The sequence below is a fragment of the Sturnus vulgaris genome, chromosome 2 (genome assembly GCF_052056855.1).
Source record: "Sturnus vulgaris isolate bStuVul1 chromosome 2, bStuVul1.hap1, whole genome shotgun sequence".
Lineage (NCBI taxonomy): Eukaryota > Metazoa > Chordata > Aves > Passeriformes > Sturnidae > Sturnus > Sturnus vulgaris.
In genome coordinates, this window is record NC_142244.1 from 10,517,153 (window position 1) to 10,544,387 (window position 27,235).

At 37.1% G+C, this 27,235-nt stretch overlaps 1 protein-coding gene across 29 annotated transcripts in view; it reads right to left on the bottom strand.

Annotated features, from left to right (window-relative positions):
* The window catches only part of LOC148224620 (uncharacterized), a 319,037-nt gene that overhangs the window by 59,535 nt on the left and 232,267 nt on the right, over positions 1–27,235 (bottom strand). For 25 of the 29 annotated variants that reach the window (XR_015800147.1, XR_015800092.1, XR_015800164.1 and 22 more), the window contains one exon: positions 3,556–3,609. Coding sequence is in view for 1 of the 29 variants with exons in the window: in XM_088157780.1 (XP_088013906.1) it covers positions 3,575–3,609 (35 nt within the window). In the remaining 28 variants the exon portion in view is untranslated. Of the gene's footprint in view, positions 1–3,555; positions 3,610–13,930; positions 14,075–27,235 lie in introns of all 29 variants that reach the window. The other 4 variants (XR_015800097.1, XR_015800117.1, XR_015800123.1 and 1 more) reach the window with 1 other exon arrangement.

Sequence of the window (27,235 nt, forward strand, 5' to 3'; positions counted from 1 at the left end):
GATGCCATACAAGACTTCATAATAATTACAATATAGAAACCACCACATGAGATGAAACATGGGGCTAAGTCCAGAACTGGGTTTCTGAGAGAGCCAGGACCAGGTATTTGCAAGGAGGTTTAAGTGAAATACAATTAATAGAGAAATACTGGTTTATTTCATTCCAACTTGTGTGCCTTCTGGTTTATAGTTTGTGGATAGATCTCCTTATGTATCTGAGACCTGAGTGGAGAATAATTAGGTGAATCCTGTGGTTTTGTTCAAGAGTAGCACTGGCAACCAGATTCTGTTTATGAAAACCGTGAATCCAATTTTCTCTCACAATGCCTGTTCCTTATAGTTTGTTCTGTATCTGCCAGTAATTTGATGTGCTACAATAGTCCTAACTTGCTAAAACCTCTGGGTATTTCAAAAAGTCACTGCTGGAATACAAAAACTTCTGAAAGAATTGCCATGCCATTTACCAGAGCTCTTTTGAAATATACTTCTAAGATATTTTTTGGCTCAAAATAGTTATTTAGAGCTTTTATTATTTCATACAGAATCCAAATTTACTCCTTGAAATGAAAATATAAGGCGCCACCAGTTGCTCAAAAGATTTAAAATTAAACAATTTAAAAATAAGCCTTTTCCTCTTGCATTTTCTGTGTTATAGATAATTCCTGGTTCTCAATTTGTGTACTGCATAGAAATTGTGTAAGTACAACGCAACCATACTTTTAGAAGGCTTTTGAAGCCTCTGAGAATCTCAGTAGCCTCACAAACTTTAAAATACAGCTCTTTGTCAGAGTGTTAATTCTTGTAAAAATTGTTGCTGATAAAATATCTATGGAAAATTGTGTTCTTGCACAGTATTTCAACAGCAACCCCATATCTCAGTCACCAGGCATTCATGCAGGGTCACAGCATCATACCCCACAAATATCACAGAATAGGGGACTCATGAGAAACATGAACAATCTTTAGACTACTTTGATTCACATGTTAAGTTGGCAAAGAGATTTGAAGAGTGCCAAAATCAGCTTGCATTTCAATACCAGTGTTAAAAGCCAGCACTGCCCTCCACGTTGAGCTGCTGACCATCAGCAGTATTTAGCCAAGCCTGTTACCTCATCACAGAGCAGTTCATTAGCCAGGACAGAATTAATTCATGGAAATGTACGGAATACATGCAAAGATATATTATGCTCACGGAGCAGAAGTATCTGTTGTTGCTCATTTTTTATACTTATATATATAAAATATATACTTTATATATAAAGCCTAGCAGCATGAACATTAAGGGCAAAGGAGGCCATAAATGAATTCAGTAAGGAGAGCAAACAGTTCAGAGACTCAGAATTATAGGATATCCCAATCTAAAAGATAATCTTGGGCCACTACTTGAGCTTGTCCAGTTTGTATGAAACTTTTTTGGGGAGATCTAATCTCTGCCTTTAGACTTGTTTTCTTGAATAAAAAAGTCACTTTCTGCCAGACATATTTTATCCAGAAACATAGACCAAATAATCTTTAAGAGTGGTGGCCAAAGAAAGAGAGTATGGAAGGTGAAGGAATGAGGTGGGAGAAAATAATTTATTCACAAAAAATAGAGTTTTGATGATGAATTTTATTTCACTCTTTTAATTAAAATAATTTTTTAAAATTGTCATGTCAAAGAGATATTTGGGGAAATCTTTCTAAATTACACTGATTTTCTAGAAAAACGATTAATGATATTTAAAGAAATAGAGACTGTTAAAAAAAATTAAATTAGCTATTTGAGCTATAATGATTTGTTTTCTTGGATATGTCATATTGATGAATTACTATTCCAAATTACCAATTATTATTCCAAATTAATAAAAAAATTGCAATTTCATTGCAATTTATATCTGTAAGGCAAACATCATGACAAATTCTGCAGAAGACACCTTGATGTAAGAAGAAGATCAGCCATCTTTTTGCTGGAGCTGTTACAGTTACATTAATGGATTGATTTATTTTTGATAATTATGTCTTGGAGAAACTACTAATTTGGATAAGACAAAGATCTAGAAAAAGAGAGCGTAGATGTTGGGGGCAAAATTTTCAAAATTTTTGGGTTTTTGGTTTTTTTTTTTTCATCGATCAGTTGTCCAAACTTTTAATATGAAATTCTTTTCAAAAGTTCTTATGACTAACATCTGAAATCACTAGGTATTTTTAAACCAAGATTTTCTCCTTCCTTGCAAGAGTGATTGCAGACTAATTTTCAAACAAAACCCAGAAATATCACACTAGGTACCCTAAAAGCAGCACTAGCTGAAGCAGATATCCATTTTTTTAAAGGACATAAAAGGTATTGGGAGCAATTTGCCTAAAAAAAATTCAGGAGAAGATTCAAAGGGATTAAATTTCTCCTTGGTGAACCGAGGCAGAGAAAGCTTTTTAAATGTTGGCTGCACCACAGAAAAACCCAACATCAAGAAGTTAGAATGAAGAGAAGATGATCAAAGAACAGTTATTCTAAATTAAAGGTGAGATTAACAGCAATGATAAAAAGCTAGAGCTATGGTCTACTTTAACATAAAATAAGAAAAAGACTTGCAAAGGAATGCCACAATCTTATTTACTATTTTGGCTGTATCTGGTTATTCTAGCCAGGGCTAAGATAAGCCTATCAAAAAGCACAAAAACTTTTAATCTAAGGCAAACCACATCTATATACTGTGAATATAATATTCCATTCAAAATAGCAACTTTATTCATTTTGTCTGCATTATTCTATTAAAGAAAAAAAGCATAAAAATTATCAAATGTGCGTAGGCAACATTAAAGCTGTGTTGCATATAAATGGTATTGCCCAACTCCCTCATAATGATAAAAAGTAGACAAAAAAGGTGTTTTCTGCAAACTACCTACAACAACAGCCAGCCAAACTGAAATTCCACAGGTAAAACACAGAATCCAGCCTACAAACCTAGGCACAGCAAGAGTGTAATTTGGTGCTTTACCTTAATTTTTTTGGTACCAATCAAACCAGATCATTACCTGCAATTTCATTAATTTCTGAATTGTATTTTGTTAATTTCAGAAATGGTGTTATAAATTTCCAAGGCCATCTCTACTTCCCAAAAGCCAGTAGAGCATTGCTTTGCCTTACCCACGGTGTTAAAATACCATCCCTGGAATTCTCAGCAAATGGTTTTGTTTTCAATGCTGAAATACTGGTAGGTAGAGGGAAATCGATAGCAAAAACAAAGCTCCACTTGTAAGACTTTGATAAAAACAAAAAAGCCCATAAATATAAATGTAAAATGTGAGGAAACAAGGAGAAAAGAGAAGGGAGAGAAACAATAAAAGTTCAAACATCTGGAAAATATGGTAAATTTTCTTACTGAAAATGATAGAACTCTTAAAATTTTAACTGTTTTGGTTTTGCTAGTTAAAAACTAAGAAAAGCTTTTTGAACATATTTATATAGATTTTGCAAATTGTATTTGACAATTCAGAATACCAATCTCTCAGAATTAGCTGTCAAATGTCTGGAAAACATTTTTCTGAAAAAAAATATGACTATGCATATTTGCCTACCTGGTCAGTTAAACAAAATTCACTGGCTGGAGCAGAACACGTTGCAAAAGAAACCTGCAAAGAGGAAAAAAAAGCTTCATTAAAATTTATTTATATCCATATTTTTGATGAAAAATTGAGTAATGAGTGGCTACTGTAATATAGAAACTGCAAGCAGAAAATCATTCTAAACGAAAAGCTTCTTAAAATCTAGCAGGTCCATGTTTGTTCAGAAGATTGCTGACTGTGTGGCAGGATTACATTTATAAACAGAACTAAACCCAACAGTCATACCCAACCACGCTATTCAAAGAAAGGTTTAAGGGCATCTGTTACATAGGTGGTACCAACTTTTGTGCATTTTAATTCAAACTGAAATGTATAACTATCATTATAAAGGATATTCAGATGTTCAGATGGTGAAATATAAAAGGAATGTCTTTTTCATTAAATGTTCTTCACAGCACTGAAATATACAGCTACTTTAATTTCTATAGGATTTCAAATAAATATAATGTCAAAAGAACATTATTAAGACTGCTATGTGATGAATCTTAACATCAAAAAATGCCAAGTTTTTAGCCTTCCTGAGCAACTTTTATTTCTTCAATGAGTACAGAATATGCTACAATTGTTTATTACTTAGTCACACAGTATTTCCATGGGAACTCGTCCATGTACAAGGAGATATTCAAGAAGTTCAAACACTGATATTTTGTGAAATTTCATTGACTGGCCTGTGATCTGGAGAGACATTAAACAAGTAGTCTTCTAATCCTCATAGCAAAAAGGTGATATTTTGCTATGGTCTATATGCTCTAATGATGAATGCTTTGACTGTGTTGCAAACACTGCACAACTCAAGTTCAGCAAATTCCTTTGCAGGAATAACATTGTCCCAGATGAGTTCCTCAGTGCCAAGAGATCAGGCTGACGACTGAATTCTTAATTTGGGTCACATGGGTTCATTTTTTTCAGAGGACTAAGCATTATACCAGACCTTATATATTCAAGGCCCTGCTCAAAAGTTTCAGTTGCAAACAAACACCAAGCACATTGCAAATAGTTTTCTTGATAAGTAAATATCTAAGAAGTGTGTTTGGATTGGATATAATCTTCAGAAATTCTGTTAGGAAGAAAGATATCTGCCAAGCACTATCACCAGCTCCAGTGCTGGAAGATGCAGATGATCCTCCTCAAGGTCAGGGAATAAATGACAGCACATTCCATCCTTTCTTCATACTGGTGTGACAGAAGGGTTTTTTGGAAGTGTTTCACCAGGCATTTATTGACCCCAAAGAAAGAAAGAAACACAATTTCAATCCTGGACTCTGGAAACTGAGTCTTATAATTAGAAGTGTCAAAAACAATGTCAACAAAAGTCTCTTGAAAAGGATTATGGTGACACAGAAAGACAGATCTTTCACCTCTCTGCCAGTCATCTGAGACAGCAGTTTCTGGCATATGGAACATCATTCCATGCAGATGCATTGGCCAACATGCCTTACATTTTTCACTAAAAGAGAAACCACTGACCATGATGATGAGAATTTTGGAATGGACCAGTAAACAGCAACAAGAAAAGGTACAGAAAACATGCAAACCCTCTCAAATCCCAGTATTCAGCAAACCTTTGAGAATATCTTGCTTAAAATAAAAGTTTCTCTTGTTACATTAGCATCTTTCTGATGTAGTCAGGCCAGTTTATCTTAATTCAGAAACTGTGATTTAAGTCAAACAACTTTGAACTGAAAGGGTCACGTCCTCACCATTTCCTCAGCCATCTGCCTGTTTGTGACTTTTGAGAACATTTATCTCATTTCAGACTTATCATGTAATTCCTGTTAGTGTGTTTGCACCACTGGACTGTGCATGTAACTGCAGATAAAAGAGTTTTTCTGCTCAGATCTAATAGAAGGGAAACAGTTTAACAGCAAGAGAGTTTGAGCAAATGCAAAAACAGGGAAAAGATGACTGATGATGGGATAAAGGATAAAATAAATTGGTGAGTGTGCTTTTGTAATATTTGCTGTACATAATCCTTTATTCTGAGGTCTTACATGGGAATGAGTATTACTATGAAAAAAAAACAACAAAAAGCCCCGAATCCAAAACCAGAGACATAACCAGAATCTGTTCTGTTCAAGAAAGCCATATTTGCATGAGAAGGACTATCACTATGTACACTAAAAGACAACAGCTTAGTCAATGACTGTTCATCTCCCTTTTTTCCTGTTGTTAGGTCACCAGTTTTGTCCCACCAACCCCAATCAGTCATGGTTAGAGATTCCAGAACCAATCATGGATGCTCCTATCATTCCATTTGTTTAGCATTAGAGAGTAAACTATCTTTTCTTGTTAGACTTCTGGGTACTTTTGCTGTTCCTTTCAATAACAACATGACGTGCATGAAAACTCACAAGAGTAAATGCACTCATGAGAGGTGGGATGCAATTTGCAGATTTGGCCAGGTCTCAGATGTATCATGGTCACTCATCCCTGCTGATGCTGACTTTGCTGCCAGCACTCCTGAACCAGCCAAAATCCCCGAACCTATGACTCTGCTATGGGAGAAAGGAGCAGCAGCTCCACTTCCTTCATTAATTGTGTCACAGACTCTTTCAGAGCAAATGATAATGCTCACTCCTCTTTAGTCAACTTTTCTCTGCATTACTCAGAGAAAATAATTTTAATTCTTTACCTTCTAGTGAATCACAAACTAACTGTTATCCCCACTTGCTCTGGAGGAACAGGTCATAAAGAATTTGATGAAAGACAGGGTTTTTTAACTTGTGATAAGGTCCAAGCAAGAAATGAAGCAAGTTTCCCTTCTAATTTCAAGATGCAGTCACCAAATTCTTATTTTCAAATTGAGCACATATGATGTAAAAAGCATCAAGTTACAGGCACAATTATCATGCAATTCTAAAGATACAATTTTTACAATCCCTTTAGAGGGAGAATAGTGTTTTTACTCTCTTTTTATCCCTCAAACATTTGATAATAATCCTATTTTATGCATATTAATTTTAAGTCATAACAAGATTTGGAAAGGTATTGATTTCAATGGGAGTTAAGTGCTAAATATCTTTATATGGAGCCACAGCCTTCATCCTATTAAATCTCTACATTTACTGTCGGCACGCAAATCATTATAACGCAGGCATCACTCAAGAATGAACGCAAAAGCAGGAGAAAAGCCCAATTAACAAGGAATTCAATGCAATTATGGAAGTTCGGAAGTTGCCTGGGGTGGTGTTTGCCTGCAAATCATTGGGGAAAGATTAAAAGGGAAGAGTTTGTTTCATCCCCACTTTCAAAGTATTATTTTCACTTCAGGTCCACATTGTTAATTTTTAAACCTGAAGTATCAGGACTTCTACAAAGTCACGGGTTAGGAACAAAGATGCCATTAACTGGATTTCTGGGGGATCTTTATTTTGCAACACTCATCAGTGTTGGGGTTACTTTTATCAGTAGCTGGAGTTCTTGTCTATAGCTCTTGGATGTTTGTACATAATTAAACTTGCTTTTCTGACCCTAGTCCTGTAGACATTAAAATCAGCTCAGCAGAAACAATCCTGGAATGCACATTATAATGCCTGAACTTCTTCCATCCTATTCCACACTCATTTATATGAAAAAGGGGAAAGAAATAAGAACAGAGGGCCCACAGAAATGCACACTAGATAATTAAAGTAAGTATTTTAAAAAGTATTAAAATCAACCTTATTCTATTATTGCAGACTCAAGTCTTCCTATAAAAAATGGGTTTGGACATCCTCCACCTAACCATGAATAAAAGAAATGTTTCAGTTTATCTGCTTACTTAAAAAAGTTGTGGAAACAGGAAGCATCTCAGTTGAACACCTTTGTGGTAGCATCAAGACATTTTATGACAGCACAGATTTCAGTGCACAGTGTTTTAATGGCCTTTTTTTCTTGTTTAATACTGCAATGGGCTTCATACACCTTCTTACACCAGCAACACACTTGGCTGCTTACAAACACAATAACAAATATGTCCAGTGAACTTTGAGAGCTGCAAATTCCTGCCTTTCAGCATGCAACTGTTTTAACCCCTGTGTCAGCTACCCACAGCTTTCCAGCTTGGAATCAGGTCCCTGTTCTCAAGGTGGGTTCAGATATACCACAGCACATCACTCTTGGGGTCATGACGTTTATTTTCCCGGTTTTTATCCGTGATGCTTCCCTAGAACACAACCAGTTGAACCTAACAAGTGCTCCTAGGACACTGGTAGCTCTACTCAAGAAACTTATACATTTCAGGAGGAAAAGGCTAATAATACTGGAGATGGTAATAAGTGCATGCAAAAATAGCCAACAAAATCCTCTAAATTACATGAAAAATGCTGACAGTTGTTGAATTTAAATGTTTTTAAAATATTCCTTTTCAATGCATGTTTCCAGCTGAACAGGGTTAATCTGAAAAGACTGAGAAGTCATATTTAATTCATGAAGAAGTCACCTACCAATACCTCAGATACTAATAAACCTGGACTGGATAATTTTGTAGGCCAAAAAAGAGGTGTTCATGGTTTTTTTATACTTCAGGTAAATGCTAAGGCATGAGAGGAACCAAACTTCCTTTCTAATGCATTTGTGTGATAAAAACCACAAACAATAAATATTTAGAGGGATTTTCATTATATGGATTTTCAAATTAAAAAAAATAATTTTGTGAATGGTTGTCTCAAAAGCATAATACAGAAAAACGAATCAAACATTTTATTAAATGAATTAGACTTCTTCAAGTTTTTTGCAAATTTTGACTGATTTGGGGGTAAAAACTTAACTCTTCTTTCCCCAGTGAGATCTATTCTACTTTGTAAGGCTCACTTCATTTCATAAATTAAGGGTAAAACTAAACCCAAACATTGGCTTTGCTAATTGCAGTCAGATTCCAACAATACCCAAGCAATGACCAATTTATCAACACAAATCTTATATAACTGTTTTCATTTTCTTAGCGGTAGTTTCACTCACTGCTGCAAAAAGAAAGGGCAAAGTCTTTTGGGTCTTTTTTACTCCTAAAATATTTAAACCAGTATTGATTTTAATATATTTTCTAGGGGTTGAATTGCACTGTAAACCCATTCTAGCAGAAAAAGAGAGGAATAAAGCCTCCACTGCATTTGGAGGACTCAGCTCCCACTGAGTCAGCATCCCTTGCAGCTCTCCCTGTGACAAATACTTTGTGGGGCACCCAGAGCTGATCTACAGCCAGGCAACCCTCCTGGAAATCACCCTCTTCATCTCCCTTCAGGAGGAAAACAGCAGATTTCTGCTTTGCTCTTGTTCTCTGTAACTTCTCCAGGGTCCAAAGTGTCTCCTCATGGAGAAGAAACCCCTCACCCAAATGCTACCAGGAGGCAAAAATATCCTGTTCCAGACTGGTAAATACAAAATACTACACAGGAATAGTAGCTCACAAACTGATCTCACATAACTCACTATAGGTGCAGAGCAACTCCATTAAACCATACACCAGCAAAAACCAAAGCACATCCCGCTCAGTCCTGGCTTATTACATTCACGTTTCTTTTTGATTAAAAGGAAAAAAAAAAAAGCAGAACAGTAAGCACTATATTAGTTATTTATCTAGTAGAATAACTTGGTTAAGATTTTTGGAGTTATTTCAGTTGAGCTTTGTAATTTGTCTTGTAACATTTTTTATATACCACATGAATGGAAAGTTCAATTTCAAAGAACAGAAAAGCCACAAGTTACATAACAATGGCTGGAAAGTGGAATTTTTTAAAATTCATATTAGGCATAATTAGCTTGATAGAAAATAATCACATTATACTTCAGTGCATCTTTAAAATATTCCAGATGTTTTATGCTTTCAATACTTCATTTGTATTTACTTAAATCCTTCTTAAACAAGGCTTACACAGGAACAGTATATAGACCTGACAACTAAACACCAAATTGCTCATTTTTTCACTAGTATGACTAAACAGGAGAAATTTATATTCTGTTTGCTGCTCACCCCCTCAAACAAACCAAATAAAAACCTCAGCTAGCAAATCTATCTGAATATAGTGTTATACAGGAGGTGAGATGGGATGACATGTCACGTTGTACTTTTGGTTTTTTCCTATGAAACTGAATGGTCTTAGCAAAGCAAAGAAAATCACAAGACAAGGAAAAAAACCTCTAATCCTGACATTCTCAAAAATAATTCTTGAAAATTTCACCTTGCAAATCCAGTCAGTTACTCTCTGTACTTACACTTTATCCTAAAAATTATTCTCTATCTTAAAATTTTGATACCTGTTCTTGGAAAAATTCCAGCTCATCTTTCCCAGCACAGCTTCTGTATCCCCGCTGCTTTCCCTTTTGTTGACTGCCTCATCTCTCAGTATTTTTCCACGCAAGCCAGCCACATCCCCCACCCATAACTATTTTTACATCAGGAACCTGTTGCCTCCATGGCCCAACACTTACTGGCGATGCACTTTGCACTGTCCTGCCCGAGGAGTGAGCTGTGGATTCGTTGCCCATGGACAGCCTGGCTCCCTCTCCCAGCCAGCCCGAGGTCTCCTCCTGGGGCCCAGCACAGACAACTGGAGCTGGTGGAATTTACAGCACCACCGTGACCTCTGCCTTTAACCTTGAAAGAGCTCTGTTATCTCTAGAGCACCCTTCTTCCCTCTGCCACAGCAGACAGATTCCCTGCAGAGGTTTTTCAGCTGGAGAGAAGTATTTCAATAATCTTCTCACACAAAATGTTTTTCTTTGCTGCAAACTATAAATCTTCTGATTTCTGATCCTCCTGCAATGTCCTCCCATGCATAACTTCATCCACAACATTAGCATTTCACTAGTTAAATACAATAAATTGACATTAATATTTCAGTAGCTGATACTGTTAGTCTCTCTTCTCCAACATATTCATCCTCTCCTTTTCCTGCTCCCCAGTTATATCTTGAGTTATACAGTCTACCAGACGAAAAATCTTTGTGTTGTTATATCCTGTTGCCTGATTCTCTTCCATTTTTTTTGTCCTGAATGCCTGACTTCCAAAAAGAAGCATCTATTCCACAAATATTCTCTCTTACAAAGTACTCGCTTCTGTTGCTCCTCCACCTCCTCTTCTCTCAGTGGAGAATTTCATAAGAGATTTCTCTCATTACCTGGCATTTCCTTGGACCAAGCGATTCAATAATTTTCTACTTAGGTCATGTCCAGCCACATCTCAAAGAACTGCCTTCCACCAAGAAGTGTCTCTCGGTTCTTACAGAAGAGCAGTTCAGTGCATTGCTTATATTTCCATCCTCTAAGGTGCATTGGGCCTCTGTCTTCCAAGATATTAATGGATCCCTGGTGCATGGATACAGCATGCACACATTCCAGCCTAAACTGTGCTTTGAGGTACTTAGACAAGCTTCATTACTGAATAAGCCAAGCACTTAACAAGCTTTAGGTATTTATGCCCACAACTGCCCTGTTAGAGATCCCTATTTTTGCCTGATGGGGAACTGAGGCATAGGAAAACTACTTATGCTACTTAACATTGGGATATCTGTGATAACTCAGGAACCATGACTAAGTCTCTGATAACCCAGACTAGAATGCCAATCTAAAGACTCTTCCTCCCACTTCCTGAGTGATAAGGGTTCAGCAAATCCTATGTATGTAGATTTTCTCCTACTGCCCTTGGAATGTTCTGTGCATAGATGAGCTATCTTGGCTGGCCTGAAAGCAAAAAATAGAGTGTCTTTTCCTCCCCCTATACACTTTTAGACAGAAACTGGTTAGCCAGTAGTATTTTGCTGTGTGCAGCATTTTTTAGGCTTTGACACAAAAACTGATGTTCCTATAGCTATTAACATATGCAGAAGAAAAGAGAAAAGAAAAGAAAAACAAAGCAAAACAACAACAACAAACAAACCAGAATAAAGGGAAGAATAAAGAAACATGCTATGTATGGTTTGTGTACAGAATTCCAAAGCAACTGTGAAATTCATGCTATTTTCAGTACCATCTTATTTCTTCTTAATTCCTTGGGAAATTACTTCCCATCACACCATACTGTTCAACACCCTTTGTCAAAGCTTTCATCAAATATGGAGCAAAAAAAATAAAAACTCTAAACATTGCTGCATTCAGGACAGTGACACCCACTTTATTTACTGAAGACTGGGATTTTCTCCCTGCACCTGAGTCTGTTTAAATGAGATAGCTCCACTATATCATGAAGAAATACTGCCTACACAGAGATAGCAGCCAGAGGTAGCTGTTATGACTTTTCCAGTACAACTCCTCAGATACAGAGTTATTACAAATTATTATCTCTATCAGACAGGTAAGTCTGCTGAAGTGAGGGAAAGAGACAGGAGAATGAAGAGGAAAAGGTGATGAAGGCAAACACTGCTTGTAAATCATGTCCCTAATGCAGACAAAATCATAAATAAAAATTATTTCCAGTGAACCAGTAAGACTTCAGGAGATAAAATGTTTTTATTCCTCATTAGACAAAATTTGTTTCCTTCGACTAAAACTGTAAAACTTCTATATCCAAGCTTATATGAACGTCAAAACAAACAAAATATTCTTTCTAAATAGCAGTAACTTCATTAAACAGGATATCTTCTTTACTGATACTAAAAACTTTCCATATCCCATGTATTGAGCTAGTCAACTTTAGTCTATTGTTTATTCTCTAAGTTCTCAAGATAAAATGAAAATAATACCTAACAATGGGTAGTCTTTTTAAACACTTAATCTATATTGGTTGTTTGGTCCTGTTCCCATAACAAAGTACAGTTTGTGCACAGATGAAACATCTCTTATCTAGTTCATTTTATCATTTATAACCTACTAAGCAATATCAAGAATGTAGAAAATAGCAGCTAAAAATTATATCACAGAAATAGGAAGAAATGGCCAGTTGTGCTCCAGGGAAGAAATAACTGTGTTCCTAACTCATTTAATCTGATCATGAAACTGTTTTTATATAAAAGTATAAATATTACTGTAATGATCAACAGGAAGTTTTGATATCCATTAATTTCTATAAATATTATAGCAGCAAATATTCTTTATGAGCATCTGTAGGAGCATCACTGCTGCACGGCTGGAGACACATTACACTTTCATAATGTACAGACAAGTCAGTTCTACTAATATATGTTATCCCTTGATTCCATGTACATATCAGAGCCATAATGCTCATTTATGTATAATAGATCTACATGAAATTGGCCCAACTTATGGATGTGTCCCAAGCTGCAACTTTTAAGCTGAGCCACACTGAACTAAACGAGAAAAAAAACCCATTCAACTAAACATTTAAAACAAGGCCCTGCATGTCGTGAAGTCTGGCACAATCTTAAACCATAACAAGGCCATGGGTGAGCTTATGGTGTTCTCAAGTACCAACACACTAAAATATATCTAGTTTGATATATCTTACAGATGGCAGTATTTTCCCACAGCAAGGAGATCTTGGCAGGGAAGCACAGAAAACAATAAAATGTGAAACTTTTAGAATTGGATTTTCAGAAACTGGCCTCCCCATGTTTAAAAGTAGTCTGGAAATAAAGCCTTTAATTTCCTCTGTAGCTGTTGCCAAGAACACAAAAAAGCCTTGAAAGGAGGAGATGAATGAAGTGGGTTGTGGAAGGTAAGGATTTGCAGCAGCAGGATGCTCTGGTGTTGTTCCACGGCAGAGAAGACACTGAAGCTGGGTCCATTTGCAAAAATCTCAGACTACTGAAAGTAAATCTAACTACTAATCCCTCCTCAATACATTTGCACAGGCTAATGCTCTACAGTATGTTTTCTTGCCTTGTAGCACTCACAAAGTCCTTGTAGAAGAATAGTTGCATCTTTGTGACTTACCATTTGCTTTCCATGATTCCTATTTATCTACAAAACCACCTTAACAGAAGCTAGGAAAAGGAAAGATTGTGTGACTCAAAACTAGCACCAAGAAAAAGATGGACCTCAGTCAGCAGAAGCCTCTCCTTGTTTCCAGTGTGACCCAAACATTGCTGCTCCCCCCTTAGAACAATTCTTGCCTTCTGCATCTTCATCTTTTGTTCACTGGGGTTGGGGGCTGCAGGGGCAAAGCCAGGGGTAAGGGGTTGCCAGGGCAGTGTGGTGCCAATCCCTCTGCAGCCCCTTCCTGCAGCTCCCAGTGATGTCCACGTGGGTTAGTGGTTGCTCACTCCTCTGCTAGTAGGATTTACTCCTAACACTTTCCCACTCCTCCTGGAAGAGAGGAGCCAGGAGGCACGGTGAGTCACTGCTGTCCTGCATGTGCACCACTTTGCCTTATCCTCCTCACAGGAGAACTGGTAAAACCCCACATGATGCCTGAGAGATTTCCACTTTACAGTCTCTTACTGAAAGCAGAATTTACCATCGAGAAGGAAGAGCAATTGTGCACAGAACGCTTTGTGGTTTGGTGGGCAAGGCTCCTGGCAAACATAGGAAGCAGACCTCCAGCCTTCTGTGGTCTTCCTTGCAGCACTCCTCGACATACTGACTAAAAGCTGCTGCTAGCCTGTAAGATATCACAAGATAAACTCCAAAAATATCGTAGGATTTAAAAACAGAGAAGAAAACATATGCATATCTCTGCACATGCAAGGCAGTACACAAAAAAGTGGAGAAAACAAACCTCATAAGAGCTTCCAAAGTTTTGCTTCATTTTTATCCATTGGTAAAAGAAAACTACTGCACTATCATTAAGAGGAAAGTCTTTGGTTTGTGTTCTCCAAAAGGTTCAGTAGTCCTTTGATTAAATAGGATTGGGAATCACTACTATAAAACAGTCATCATGGTAGCAGTAGAGAACCTCCCGAGTAAATTAGATCTGCACTGTATAGCACCAACTCAATTGAAAGGAGTTATTGCTCTTCAACCTATTTTTTAATGTGGGCTTTTTTCCTTTTAAAAATGTTGAGAGACTGAAAGAATGTTTTATAACTATCATTCTGCTGCTGGTAGTGGAAATACTTTGTCAAGAAAAGCTCTGGAAGCTGTGTTGGGAGATATTCTTTCCTATAAGATACTCATTTACTGAGGATAATATTTTCAGAATCCAGCTTGTCATATCACATCATTTTTCTTTTCATTTCCTTGACCATTTTATGTTCAAATTAAATTGTTCAAATTATCTCATCAGCTGCTGTGTTTTTTTATTTTTTAATGTATTTTTAGTTGATATCTTTATCTTTTTATTCAATTTCCTAGCTCCTGAAATAGTAAACATTACTGTTACCATAATCAAGTAGCCTCCCTGTTATCATACATAAGCAATCTAGTCCCACTTTCTTTGTGACATGTTCCAGGTTAAGGAAGAAAGCTAAAGGTTAAAATGAAGTCATGAAACAATGGATTTTGTATATTGATTTTATCCTGCTCAAGCTCTTCCCAACAGCCATTGGACATATCTTCAGCTTCCAGCCCTCAGTTTTCTTCCAAGGAAATCTGCCCACAAGGCAGATGAGCCAAGCCACCATGAGCAGGGTGGTGCACATCACACACTGAAGTATGCAGGTAATAAAGGGAAAGCTGCTACTTTTTTTTTGCCACATAATATGAAAGTCTACCTTAAAATCTGCCCAGAGCTCATCAGAGATGGCTGAAATTCCAATAATTTCTCCAGTGTATTGCTCAATACCTTTTTCCTCAATCTTCAGTAGATGAGAGCTTTTTAAAAAATGAGCAAGCATGACTCATTTTTATGACCAATGCACCATTCGCAAAATGCTTTCCAACCAGATTGCAGTTCAAATAAGACATGTGTATTGTTGCAAAACAAAATATGCTGGCTGAACAGAATGTATTCATCTATATTAGTTTTTCTTTCTAAATCCAGCACACTGGGAGCTAAATTAATCTGCTGAGTGCTAAATTCATCTACTGAGAGCTACTGTAGATTCAGGGAAATGTTTTGAGTGCTGTAGCAAACAAGTCTCCCTCACTCAGGAGCCCTCTGTGGGCTGTTGGTGTTTTAACCATTTTGTCTGCTTCCAAGCAAGGGAGCAGCTGATAGACGAGGGAAGCACTCGCTGATTTGCAGGGGCAGCAGCACAGCCAATCAGCCCTAGAGCGAGGCACAAGCACGAATCTCTCCAACTATGCATATTTATATGCAGCTGTCGTACCTCCAAGTCTCCAGTGAATACCAAGTGCTTGTGTGGCCACCAAGACACACAATGCTACCCTGCAGCCTGCTCTTGCTGCACTGTGGTAGGGGAAGATGCAATATACAGAAACACATTTCATTTTGGCTACCCCAGAAAATTATATGCCTAATACAAGTACACTGTAGCTGCGTAAATTCTTAATCCAGAGGCATTTTCAAAGTGCTAAAGGGAGCAAACATCTTGCAGGAATGCATTTTCAGTAGGGTAGGCTGAGCTACAACAATGAAGCAACAGAGACAAGTGTCTTGCCAACCGTGTCAAAAAGCCCCGTGGTACTGAGGGAAGGGTAAGGGAAAGAGTTTTCCCTGGTGTACAGCAGTGATGCATGGGCAGCACCCAGAGATGTGTCTGTGAATGGGACTCCTCTGCTCAGAGGTGGGGCACAGGGGCTAGGAAGAGTGACAGGGGGTTTTCCTTTTGGTTTAGCAAACTCCAAGACTTGAAAAGATACCCCAAAAGAAAGAGGTCTGTGGAGCTGAAAGAGAGAAATCCAAGTGGAGATGCAGGTGGAGAAATGGCTCAGTGGAAAGGAAAACCCAGCAATCCAACACCTACAGGAAGGCTGTACCAAGGATTCAGAGGAGACTTGCTAATTATTTGATGGTCAAGCCATTAATAGTTTACCAAAGTAGAATGGTATTTAAAGCTGTTTCTTACAGTCTATGGGCACACAAAACCTCTGCAGTCTTCTGTCAAAATCAAGAGATGGATCTCAAACTGTGCAACATCCAAAAGGAATTGAAACAAAACCCACAGCCTCCATACACAGGTGAGAGAGGCTGCCTCTGGTCAGGCTGCCCACAACTGGGCTCATTGGCAAATCCCTTGAGGAAAGTCTATCCTGGGACGAGTTCTCTTAGGGTCCTAAATAACACAGAAAACTCCCTTCCCTTCCCTTCCCTTCCCTTCCCTTCCCTTCCCTTCCCTTCCCTTCCCTTCCCTTCCCTTCCCTTCCCTTCCCTTCCCTTCCCTTCCCTTCCCTTCCCTTCCCTTCCCTTCCCTTCCCTTCCCTTCCCTTCCCTTCCCTTCCCTTCCCTTCCCTTCCCTTTTTGCTGCTCAAAGTCACACTTGCAAACACTAAATGCTGAAATATAAAATAATTGCAAACCAAAGCCATAAAGAAAAATCCATAATTTTGTATATATGACATCTCACTGTGTTACTGAGAATACTAACATTTGCTACTCCCTTGCAAGCAAGCCATACTAAGACATAAAAGGGGACAAAAGAGAACAGGATAGAATATTTTCACATCTAGTATTTACAACTGAAAAAGAGTACAGTTGAGGTTTATTTATTATGGCAATCCCATATAAACTTAACTCCTACTATGAAATTATTCTCATATTTTCAGTTCCAAAGAACAATAGAAAAAGGCTTCCACTAAATGCCAAAAGAGAAATCTTCTACATAGTGTATATAGGCTACATAAAACTACTAATCTGAGAAAGATTGTTACAGAAATCTACATCATTATAAGATCAAACTCCAAGTGGTATTGTATCAAAATGATGAAAATCTTGTATGGATTAGGAAATGAAGCAAATGGACCTATTTTATCTTCCAGTTTATTACTGAAAATGGGTTTTACAATTTGCTGTGCATAGTTAAAGTGCTACCCAGACAAATTACAGCTGCTCTTTTAACCTGAACATGAGATGGCACAGTTCCAGCCAATCTAAAGTATGGTTTCTAGGCAGGATGTCAAATCTCAGCCCCCTGGGTTCCAGAATGATGGATTGAACCTTGAAAGTTGCAACAGAGCAGCATATGTGATTTCTGTACTGTATTTTGATCACTCATGAATATATTAAAACATGTCCATGCATGCTATTCAAAGCTTTGGATTATTGCTTTAAACTACAACTGAAAAAAAAAAAAAAAAAAGAAAAAAATAGGTAAACAAGCACATACTAAATATGCAATGCTAATTTAAAGGCAAAATAACTGTTTATAAATTTGGGATTTTTTCTTTGTTTACTGATGAGGACATTAGCTAATGATGCAGTGAAAGGGCACCATTTTAGAAGCCATGTCTCACATAGTTATTGGCATATAGTGCCCGTGAATTCAGAAAAAAAAAAAAAAAGAAAAAAAGCAGTGTTGAATTTTTGCATTATCAACTACTGCAAGTACATAACAATTAATCATTTAAAAAAGTTTTTGGCATGCAAATACATTATCCAAGTGTTAGATACCAGGCACACTCCTCCACCTGCTCATTCCAACGCTCCAAATGTGTCGTAACTCCATTCCTTAATTTATTTTCCTCTTTTCTCTGTAGCTTTTACCTTCAAGACCAGTTTCTCTAAGGAACTGTAATTAATCCAAGGACAGGTATACCCCAAAGTGCCCCTTAGAAAGCTGGGGGAAGGTGGAGAACACCAATGTCATGCATGGAAGCTGCTGGGGAGTTCACCCTGACCGTGTGCTTGAGGAGAAGGTCCTTGGGCAGGAAAGTCTCCTGCTCTGTGCTGAGTGTGCCTAACACAGTGAGGGGCTCTGGGCTCAGGCCCTGAGTGCCATCCCAGGACGAAAATAAATCTGTTAACAACATCATCATATGGCACTTGGAGCCCACTGAGATCTTTTAACTCTCCATGTAAATGCACCAAAGTTTCCAGAATCAAAGACAGAGCACAACTCCTAAAAGCCTGGGGCAGCTTCAAGGGGAAAACACACTTTTAATGGAAGGGAAGAAAAAAAAAAGTGGAAAGTCAACATACATCAATTTTATGAATGATTTGTTCAACTCAGCATTTTAAAAATATCCTAATTTATGTGCTTTTCAGCTGGTTAATATCTGCCTCTAGGACACGGTTTTAAACACAGTATTAACATTATGACTTTTCTGCTTTTTTAACTTCTATGGTTTTACACTTCGGAATCCTCTAGTTTATGATGACAATAAAACAATACTTTGATTTTTAATTCAGGAACAGAGCTACCAAGTTCTGTTTTAAGGTTGGCTTTGAATACTACCCTAAATATATATTATCTATATGTTTTATATTAGGTAAGTACTACTAATACAATTTCAGAATCTGGTTGATTTGTTTTTCTTTAAGACCATTAGCTCACAATCTCCTACATTTTTTAAAGTTATTATATTAGCCAAGACCATATTACAGATTCACACAGCAAACTGAGGCAGGAAAGCACCTCTGGAGATTGCCTGGGCCAGCTCAGATCAGAGCAGGGTCAGTCAGAGCACGTTGCTCAGGGCTGTGTCCATCAGATTTCAAATATCCCCAAGGATGGAGACTCCACAGTCTCTCTGAGCATCTTGCTTCAGTGCTGACCACCCCCAGGTAAAAAGCTGTGATTTTTTGCAAATTGCCTTTAAATAGAATTGCTTATCAGCTTGTCACTGAATACCACTGAGAAGAGCCTGGCTCCATCTTCTGTACTGTATCACATTAGTTTTGTACACATATCATGCACATAATGTGCTGTATTTAAACATCAGAAACTAAAATGGCTAAAGTTCATTAGCTTGCAAACATGCCTTCCCATCTTTCTAGTTAATTTTTAGCATGCAGTTGAGGGCATGACACCAAGAACAACAAAATAAGGAAACAAATTGATGCTCTAACTTAGAAAGAAAGATGGCATAAATTCTTATTATCTTGGTCTCCTGATCTTTGCTCATAAGTATGCACAGAGAAACTAGAAATGACTGGATGAGATTCAGTTTGGATCCTCAGGGTTTAAAAATATCAGATTTTTTTTTGCAAGTTTCAAAGGAAAGTACTGAGATTTCTTCAAAACCTGAGGCATTTCAGGTATGAAAAGCAAAGACCTTTAGGTTTGCATTTGTTCTTCAAACAACACTCTGGATAACAAAATCAGTTTCAAAATGTTACCATTTTTAAAGTTTCCAATACCTTTGTTGCAGTCCAAAACAAGGACTATGAAGAAACATCTCTTAAACTGTAAGTAGAATTACATGAGGTTAAAATGAACTTGAAGTCAATTTCAAAATTAATTCAATAGATGTTTTTTAAAAAGGTGTAAAAATTTAGAATGCAACTGTCAGACTCTAGGAATTTGCAAAGTCTTTTGAAAGTTTGTAGTTTTGAAACTAGATTGAGTTTATTTCCAAAAAAGTGGCCACCAAAAACTGCTACATCAGATAGAAGTTCACTTCTTTCTTAATGCCCTAAATCTATGTATGTTGCCAGGATATGCAGCTCATAAATAAATTACCAATGGGTTTAGGTAAAGCTAATTCATCAGCTATAACATTTGACATGAGGATCACCACAGTTAATTGATTATACTCTATATCAAAGATAATTTTGAATTAAATCTGTCTAATATAGGCTGCAGCTGCTGTTGGCCAAATGAATCACCATGAACAAATGACCTCCACACTTCCCCAACAATAGCATGAAGATGTCTTTTATTTTTAATTGGATCATTTGATATTTTAACTGGCCTAGGATCCTGCACTTTAGAATCCTTATGATCAATTTGCTGCCAATTGCTGAAGATTCCTTTCTCAGTTATTTCATTCTTTGACGTCCTACAAAACTGGGGTACCGAAGTCTTATTTACTAAAAGTTAAAGCAGAGAGGACATAGCATCAGCAACTCCTTCAAAATGTTATTCCACCACTTTTGGAAAACAAAAGCAAACAAACCCAAGAGAAGACTACATACCTTTGTGCCTGTTCCATCATGAGAAACTGTGCTAGGAAAGGCACAAGAGGCAGAGGTTGGATCCTGCTATGACACAGACACAGAGACCACAAACATTTCAGCCAAGGCAAGCCAAAGAGGCAGCTTTTCCACAGGCTCTGACTCAGGCTATTACTTATCACACCCCAGCAATGAAATTTTGACTCTACTGAAATCAATGGCAAAACTCTTGTTCTGCAAGGCCAAAATCTTGCCTAAGTTTATTACTGATTTTACAGCAGTGACAAAATCTGATATCCTATTACCAAACTCTTAAGGCACCAGCTGCCTTCCTGTTTAGAATCCCGCCTTGCCATCATGTTTTCCCAATTATTAAATAGATGCTTGTAGCCATAAAAAGGGAACCAAAGAGAAAATGAAAAGGAAAGCAGAAATAAAATGACTGCTGCTAACAGTTAGCATGTAGGCTCTAAGTACAACAAATGAATTTTCCAATGTAAAGCCACCAGTTTATTACCAAAAGGCTTCTTTTCTTGGGGTGGAAATTAAGTTCTCTTTTGTCTTTTCTTCCTTTATATTATATTTTTTGTTACTATTCATTATCGTTAAATTTCCTGTAATTAAAATAGCTGAATTAGAAACACATGTCTGCTTATGAAGCCAACGTTTCTCAACATACTGAAATCCCAGAACCATGTTTAGCATGAAAAAGCGGATCAGCTTTAATTATTTTTATAGGATTTATGAAAACTTAGCACAGCTACAAGCTCTATCTACCGCCCTACCTGTACCTGTAAATATAAGCTCTGCACAGCTTGATAGTCATCACACAGAGCATGACATTATAATTTAAAAATTCAAGTCCCAAAATGTGAATGAATTTGACTTCCAAGAATCCATATAAGTTCAGGATATCCATTATTTTAAACTGTAGCGAAATACTAGAAATTCTATACAAGCATTACAACATTCTCTCAAAAAAACCCAGAGAATCAGTGTTCCTAGAGAGAGATGCTGCCTAAAGATGCTGTAAGATAGAGATCCCAGGTTCTGATGAGGCCAACTTGCTCTGAAATGCCATTCTGCAGCTACACAAGGGCAATTCCAACCATGTCTGGTTTTCACCTCCAGTCCCACCTCTGATATGAAGGAGAGCTCTTCATGTATTATCTGACTGGCATGCAGAAAAAATGCATTATAGAAGGCTTTTCAGGATGCCATTTGTGTATTCAAAATGAGCAGAAAAAAGCAGGAATTGACTTTATTGGGAAGACCAAAGGACAATCCTTTGAGTACAAATCTCCTTTTCAAGTCTTATTTGATATGCTTGGGCTATGTGTTGAAACACAAACATGGAAGCTTTTGCATCCTTCATAGGATGACCACTGTATGTGTAAAGCACCACTCAACTTCTACATTTAGCTTTGTCCTTTAGATGAAATATTGACATTTTCTTAGATTTATAATAGAAGTTGTAAGGATGTGGGAGTTGCTCTCCAGGAATAAAACTGACTAAAATGTACGCCAAGATACATAAAAGAGAACCTTGCTAAGTATAAACTTTCAGCAAATATAATGGGGCAATATGTTCTCTGAGACACAGAACTTGTTCTTCTCAGATTAAAATACAGAAGCTCATTGTTTGGAGTCATGCAGGACTGTCCCTAATTAAAAGGCAATGCAGATTTCAAAGCATAAGGAGACTATACACTACTTCAACTTTTGGAGAAGAGAAAGAGGTGGGAATTTTGAAATTTACTTCAGGCCACTTATGAGAATCCTCGTCTACATTTCATCAAGTTTAATATCACACGTTACATGAGCTCAAAACAAAGGGCAATGATTTTCCCATATCTTGGCTTCTGGTATCTAATTTATGTATTTAAGAAGGCACATTTCCACACCCATCAATGGACAGAGAGAGGTTTTTCCAAAGGTAAATTCCAGTTGCCTCATTTTCTGAACTGTCTTTTAACATCAGATTATGGAAATATTTCATCAACTCTCCAAGAATGTGTACTTGAGAACAATATAACAAAATAAATATTTCAATGAATGATTATTAATTTCTACTTCTTTGCCTCCACTGAGGGTACACTAAGTAAACTTTTTATCTTAGAAACCACAGGAAATTTTTCAAAAGCTACAACTGAACTATAAGAATAAGGAATTAATTCAAAATGTTAGAAAATACTGTGTGGCATGAGTAAAGCAGATCCAGCTGAACTAAAGCACTGTAAGAAAAACATACAAGAATCTCATTTAATTACCTGCAAAAACATAAACTTTGAATAACTTAATTGCACAGAAAAGCCTTATGCTGCTTCTTTATTAAAAAAAAAACCCAAAGCTATGCCTCATAACCACTATTAACAAAACCTTTGCAAAAGCAACAATCAAAGGTCAGTAAACAAAGAGAGAAGTGCCCAGTGCATGTGTGAAGGTTTCCAGCATGGAAAAAGAGGCAGGAATACCACTGGGAATGAGCAATAGGATGGGATTGAGCAGATCAGACCAAGAGAGAAGCAGGACAAGAATGAGATACCCCAAAGTAGTATTACAGGGAGCATTGGACAGTTTCAAAATCCAGAAAAACAGCTTCCCAATTGGATTTCAGAATGAAGATGTGGCCAAGAGAAAAAAAAAACAAGTGTGATACCACTACAGATTTCTAGTATAGCAGGCCTTTATTCATTTAATGCTGAATTTTAAATGCACTTCTCTTTAGGAGGCTGAGTTCTAAAGAAAAACAAGAGTAAGAGTAGTAGTAGCTAAACCAGTGAGCTATGGAGAAGCACAGAAAAAAAAATCTCATTAAAAACCCATGGGATTTATATACAGAAATCTTTTATTTCAAAACGGAATTCTTAACCTAAGACCAAGGTCTTTTGCTTGTCTGTTGCTAATAAGGTGGTGAAAATCACTTTGATACAACTTTTTTTCTTCTCAGAGGTAAAGCCTGAAGTGTTTGATCATCAGCAGACCCAAATAAATGAAAATTATCTGTATAACAAGACCACTATTCCTTCCTAACTTCTTTTCAAGTAGAACATTGGAAAGAAATCCTTTCAACTTTATTCTGGTATATTTTCCACTAGGGTATGGTGCACACAATCTTATATGGGTCATTTTTCTAACTAATGTTACATTAATGTTTTCTAACTAATGTCATTTTAAACTGCTGAGAAGAGAACAGTTGTTACACAGTCAGCAGAAGAAAGAAATCAGAGTCTGTTTTCTTGTTTTAACTGAGGCTTGGGGTACATATAGCTAGCAAGAAGAAAACCAGAAACCAATGTTATTACTAGAAAATAAACAGAAAACTGCTGAAACTAGTACTTTAATTCTAGGATAATGGGCCTGATGCCTCCTCTTCTGTTTTGTAAATATTTTTTCAAGTATTTCCTATGTTTCCCATTGAAAGCTGTTTTCCTGTTTTCAGTTGTGTCTCATTACCCATATTGTGTATAAGGGGGGAAAACTACTTTGGTCTGGATGGAAGACTTTCTCTAAGATGACACATGATTCACTCCAGGACATTTTAAAAATTGTGTCTCTGAACAAATATTGACATTTAACTTGAGATTTGGGGGACAAGGGGAAGCATATTTCAGGTTCTTAGTACCAAAAATCTTGGGTTTATTGTTTTGCAGAAATGCCATCTCAGATCAGAGATGGAGTAAAGCAGCAATTTCACTTCTAATTTCATCCACCAGTTTTTCTGGTCTGAGAACTGCACATCATCAGTCTCCCATGCCACCACAATCACTTCCTAGGCTGCGTAATTCCTCACCCCTGCTGGCTCATTACTCAGGAACACACTCTAACAAAGTATTCCAGTTTAATACACATTTTTCAACATACACTTCTCAGATGGAATGCTGCACTGGTTTGTAACAGGCAAAATGTGAGGGACCACAGAGGTTTGATTTGGGTGTGCTCTGAAAACTTTGAAATCTTACCCAGGATTATCCACCTCCTTGTGGTGTCCCTTCCTCCTCTCTCTTTCATAACTGTGGTCACAACAGACCCCTATTTGTTTCCTTCTCTGCTCCTCAGTTTCTACAATCTCACCACAAGACTGACATCTATTGTAGACACCCTTGTGTCCTTCAAATCCCACTGTAAGCTCAGGTTTCTAAATTCTGATTCCTTGGATCTGATCCTTTGTGAGTTTTTTTTTGGCAATAACAAGTCTTCTCAACATTTCCTTGGTGTTTAAAAGCAATATAAAAATAACAGTTCGCAAAAAAAAAAAAAAAAATTAAAAAAAATCAATTTTGTTCTCAGAAGACAAATTTACTTTGAGTTAAATACAAACCCAGCACAGAAGGGAAGCAGCAAGACCAGATACTGCCTCATTCCTGCACTGGTTGTATCATAATTTTGACCTTGTTTGTCATACTTAAGATGTTCAAATAGAAGTTTTCAGCACCTTGGCAAACCAACCACACACCAGAAAAAAAATCAGGGCACAGGCAACATCAAAAGTGTTGTCTAACACCTGAAAAACCCACCTGTGCTGAATTCAACAGTGCAAAGATGGGAAGTGCAAAACTTGGGAGGGCTATAGCTGATAAGAAATCAAACCGTTTATGAAAGGAAATAGTTTGTTCTCTTCCTTTTATTTATTTTTTTTTTAAACCTAAAGAAAAAGAAAATTTTCTACTTGAGAAGATTAAAAAAAAAATAATTTTCAAACAACACACCACTCAAGTGGTTTACACTGCTTAAAAATAAGCAGGTACTGACTAGAAAACCTCTTTTCCAAGATTCCTCTTGACATTCTGTGGTACTACTGTACAGTTTCAACAAAATGAATTTTACTAAATTTACATCCAACTATGAACCAGGATCTGGTGATCAGTTCATCATATTTTAATGTTATCTAGATATGTCTTTAACTGCAAAGACTTCCATTTGCCTTTGAAAACTCCAGTATTCAGTGCACACAGAGATTTTAATGTACATCTACTCAGGAACCTCAAATATCCTAGTGATCTGTAGGTAATACGAAACTTGCTTCTACCTAAATTTTATTTCTAGGATCCTTATCTTGCCCACATTCTTGCTATATTTAACGACCTCCATCATGAATTATAATGTTTTATTTTAGCATCTTCTTTCCTGTGTTTATGAAACAGTTGGATATTCTTTTTCCTCTTTTATTTTTCTCCTTACTTGTATTCAAAACACTGCAAATTGGAATTTTCTTCATTTTCTTCAACAAAGCAAACATCTCCAACACACCCTCTGCTCCCTCACTCGATTTATTTTTGTTGATGCTTTCTATTTGCTCTACCTGACTTGGTTTGGATGCCCTGGTGTTTGCTTTCCAGTTTGAGAACTTCCTGGCAGACAGGGTCTGTAAATTTGCTTTGTAGAGCACTGAGGCAAAGAGTCTTCCTCTTAGTGAGGAAGATACCTGGTTGCTCAGGATGAACAGGTGTTTATTATCATGTTATGGGGCATATTCTGCCCTAGTAACTCCCCTGTTCACATCAAAAGAGAAAAATCTGAACATTACTTTGAATACTTTTGACAAGAAGTTATCTATATAACTTTGATGGCATTTGATGCATTTCTCAGTGTCCAATGTCCATCATGTTTTAAAGTAAGATGCAGTATCCTAGTGCAGCTCTAGCTTACACCAAGAGACTTTGGAGGTCACCATTTTTATCAAGGGTTTGCCATTTGTGTGTTCTCAAAGCTTAATTATAGTAGGTTGCTGAATCCATTGGCAAAATACAGACTCCGTGTACTCATGGTTTATGTACAAAGGGATTTGTTTAGCATTAGACACACATTCTTAGCATTGTACATGTCTGTTTCACTTAGTGGTAAGAAAGGGCTGAAGTAAAATCCAAACAAAATTACCACAATATTCAAATCTCAATTTATCTCCAACTATTCTGCAAGTACAGGATCTTCCCATGGGCGCTTTCTTAGCCACTTAGGAAGCTGCCATGCTGAAGCTGAAATATTTATAATTGGTTAGGGTTTTGGGAACTTGGGATGTTTGGGGTTTTTTGGTTTTTGGGTATTTTTTTGTTGTTTTATCATCTATCCAGAATTTTCTAGATAAGAACTTCCCACTACTTAAGCTTTTCTGAAGCAAGACTTTCACACTGAATTTTCAGTGGTACATTTCAGATGCCCATGGGAACTATGGATGGAGAAAAAAATAAAGAAGAGAGAATTTGCTCCTGAACCAAGACCTCCAGGAAGGTTGTTCCTTGTTATTTCAGAAAGCAATGGAAGTATTCCAGGACTGTACCAGGAAATACAGCTGGAAATAGGAGCAGTGATAGACTGAAAAAACTTATTTTAACAATGTCATCCCCTAAAGTAGATCTTGCCATAAAAATCAGTTTGCCGAATACAAGACCTTAATTGTAATGAAAGAAGTTAAATTTTCCTGATCAACTCTTTACAAGCTTAAGAACTAGAAGCACTGTGCCTGAATTCCTCCTGAAAAGTTAGAAAATTGTGTGTGTTGAGATGGGCAGGGTGAAATAATAGGAAATGTGGAAAATGGTGGAGGAAATGGGAAGGTAAGCTGAAGAGAACACAAGGGAACCTCTATGTGTCCACAAGGCACCACCAGTTATTCATGTCCTTCCTAACACATTTTGCTAATGACTCCCCTTGATTCAAACATTCCTTGTAAATCAGACCTTCAGGATCTCTGATTATTGTCACTGTACTCTGCCCCCTTCTTGCTGTCCAGTGCCCAAAATGGGATATCACGCTCCAGACTACCAAGAGTCCTGGCTAACAGAGAGTGTCTGTCAACAGCAACTGCACACACTGCACAGACATACATTTTCACTGAGCTACTGACAGAGATAGAAACTCATGTTCTGC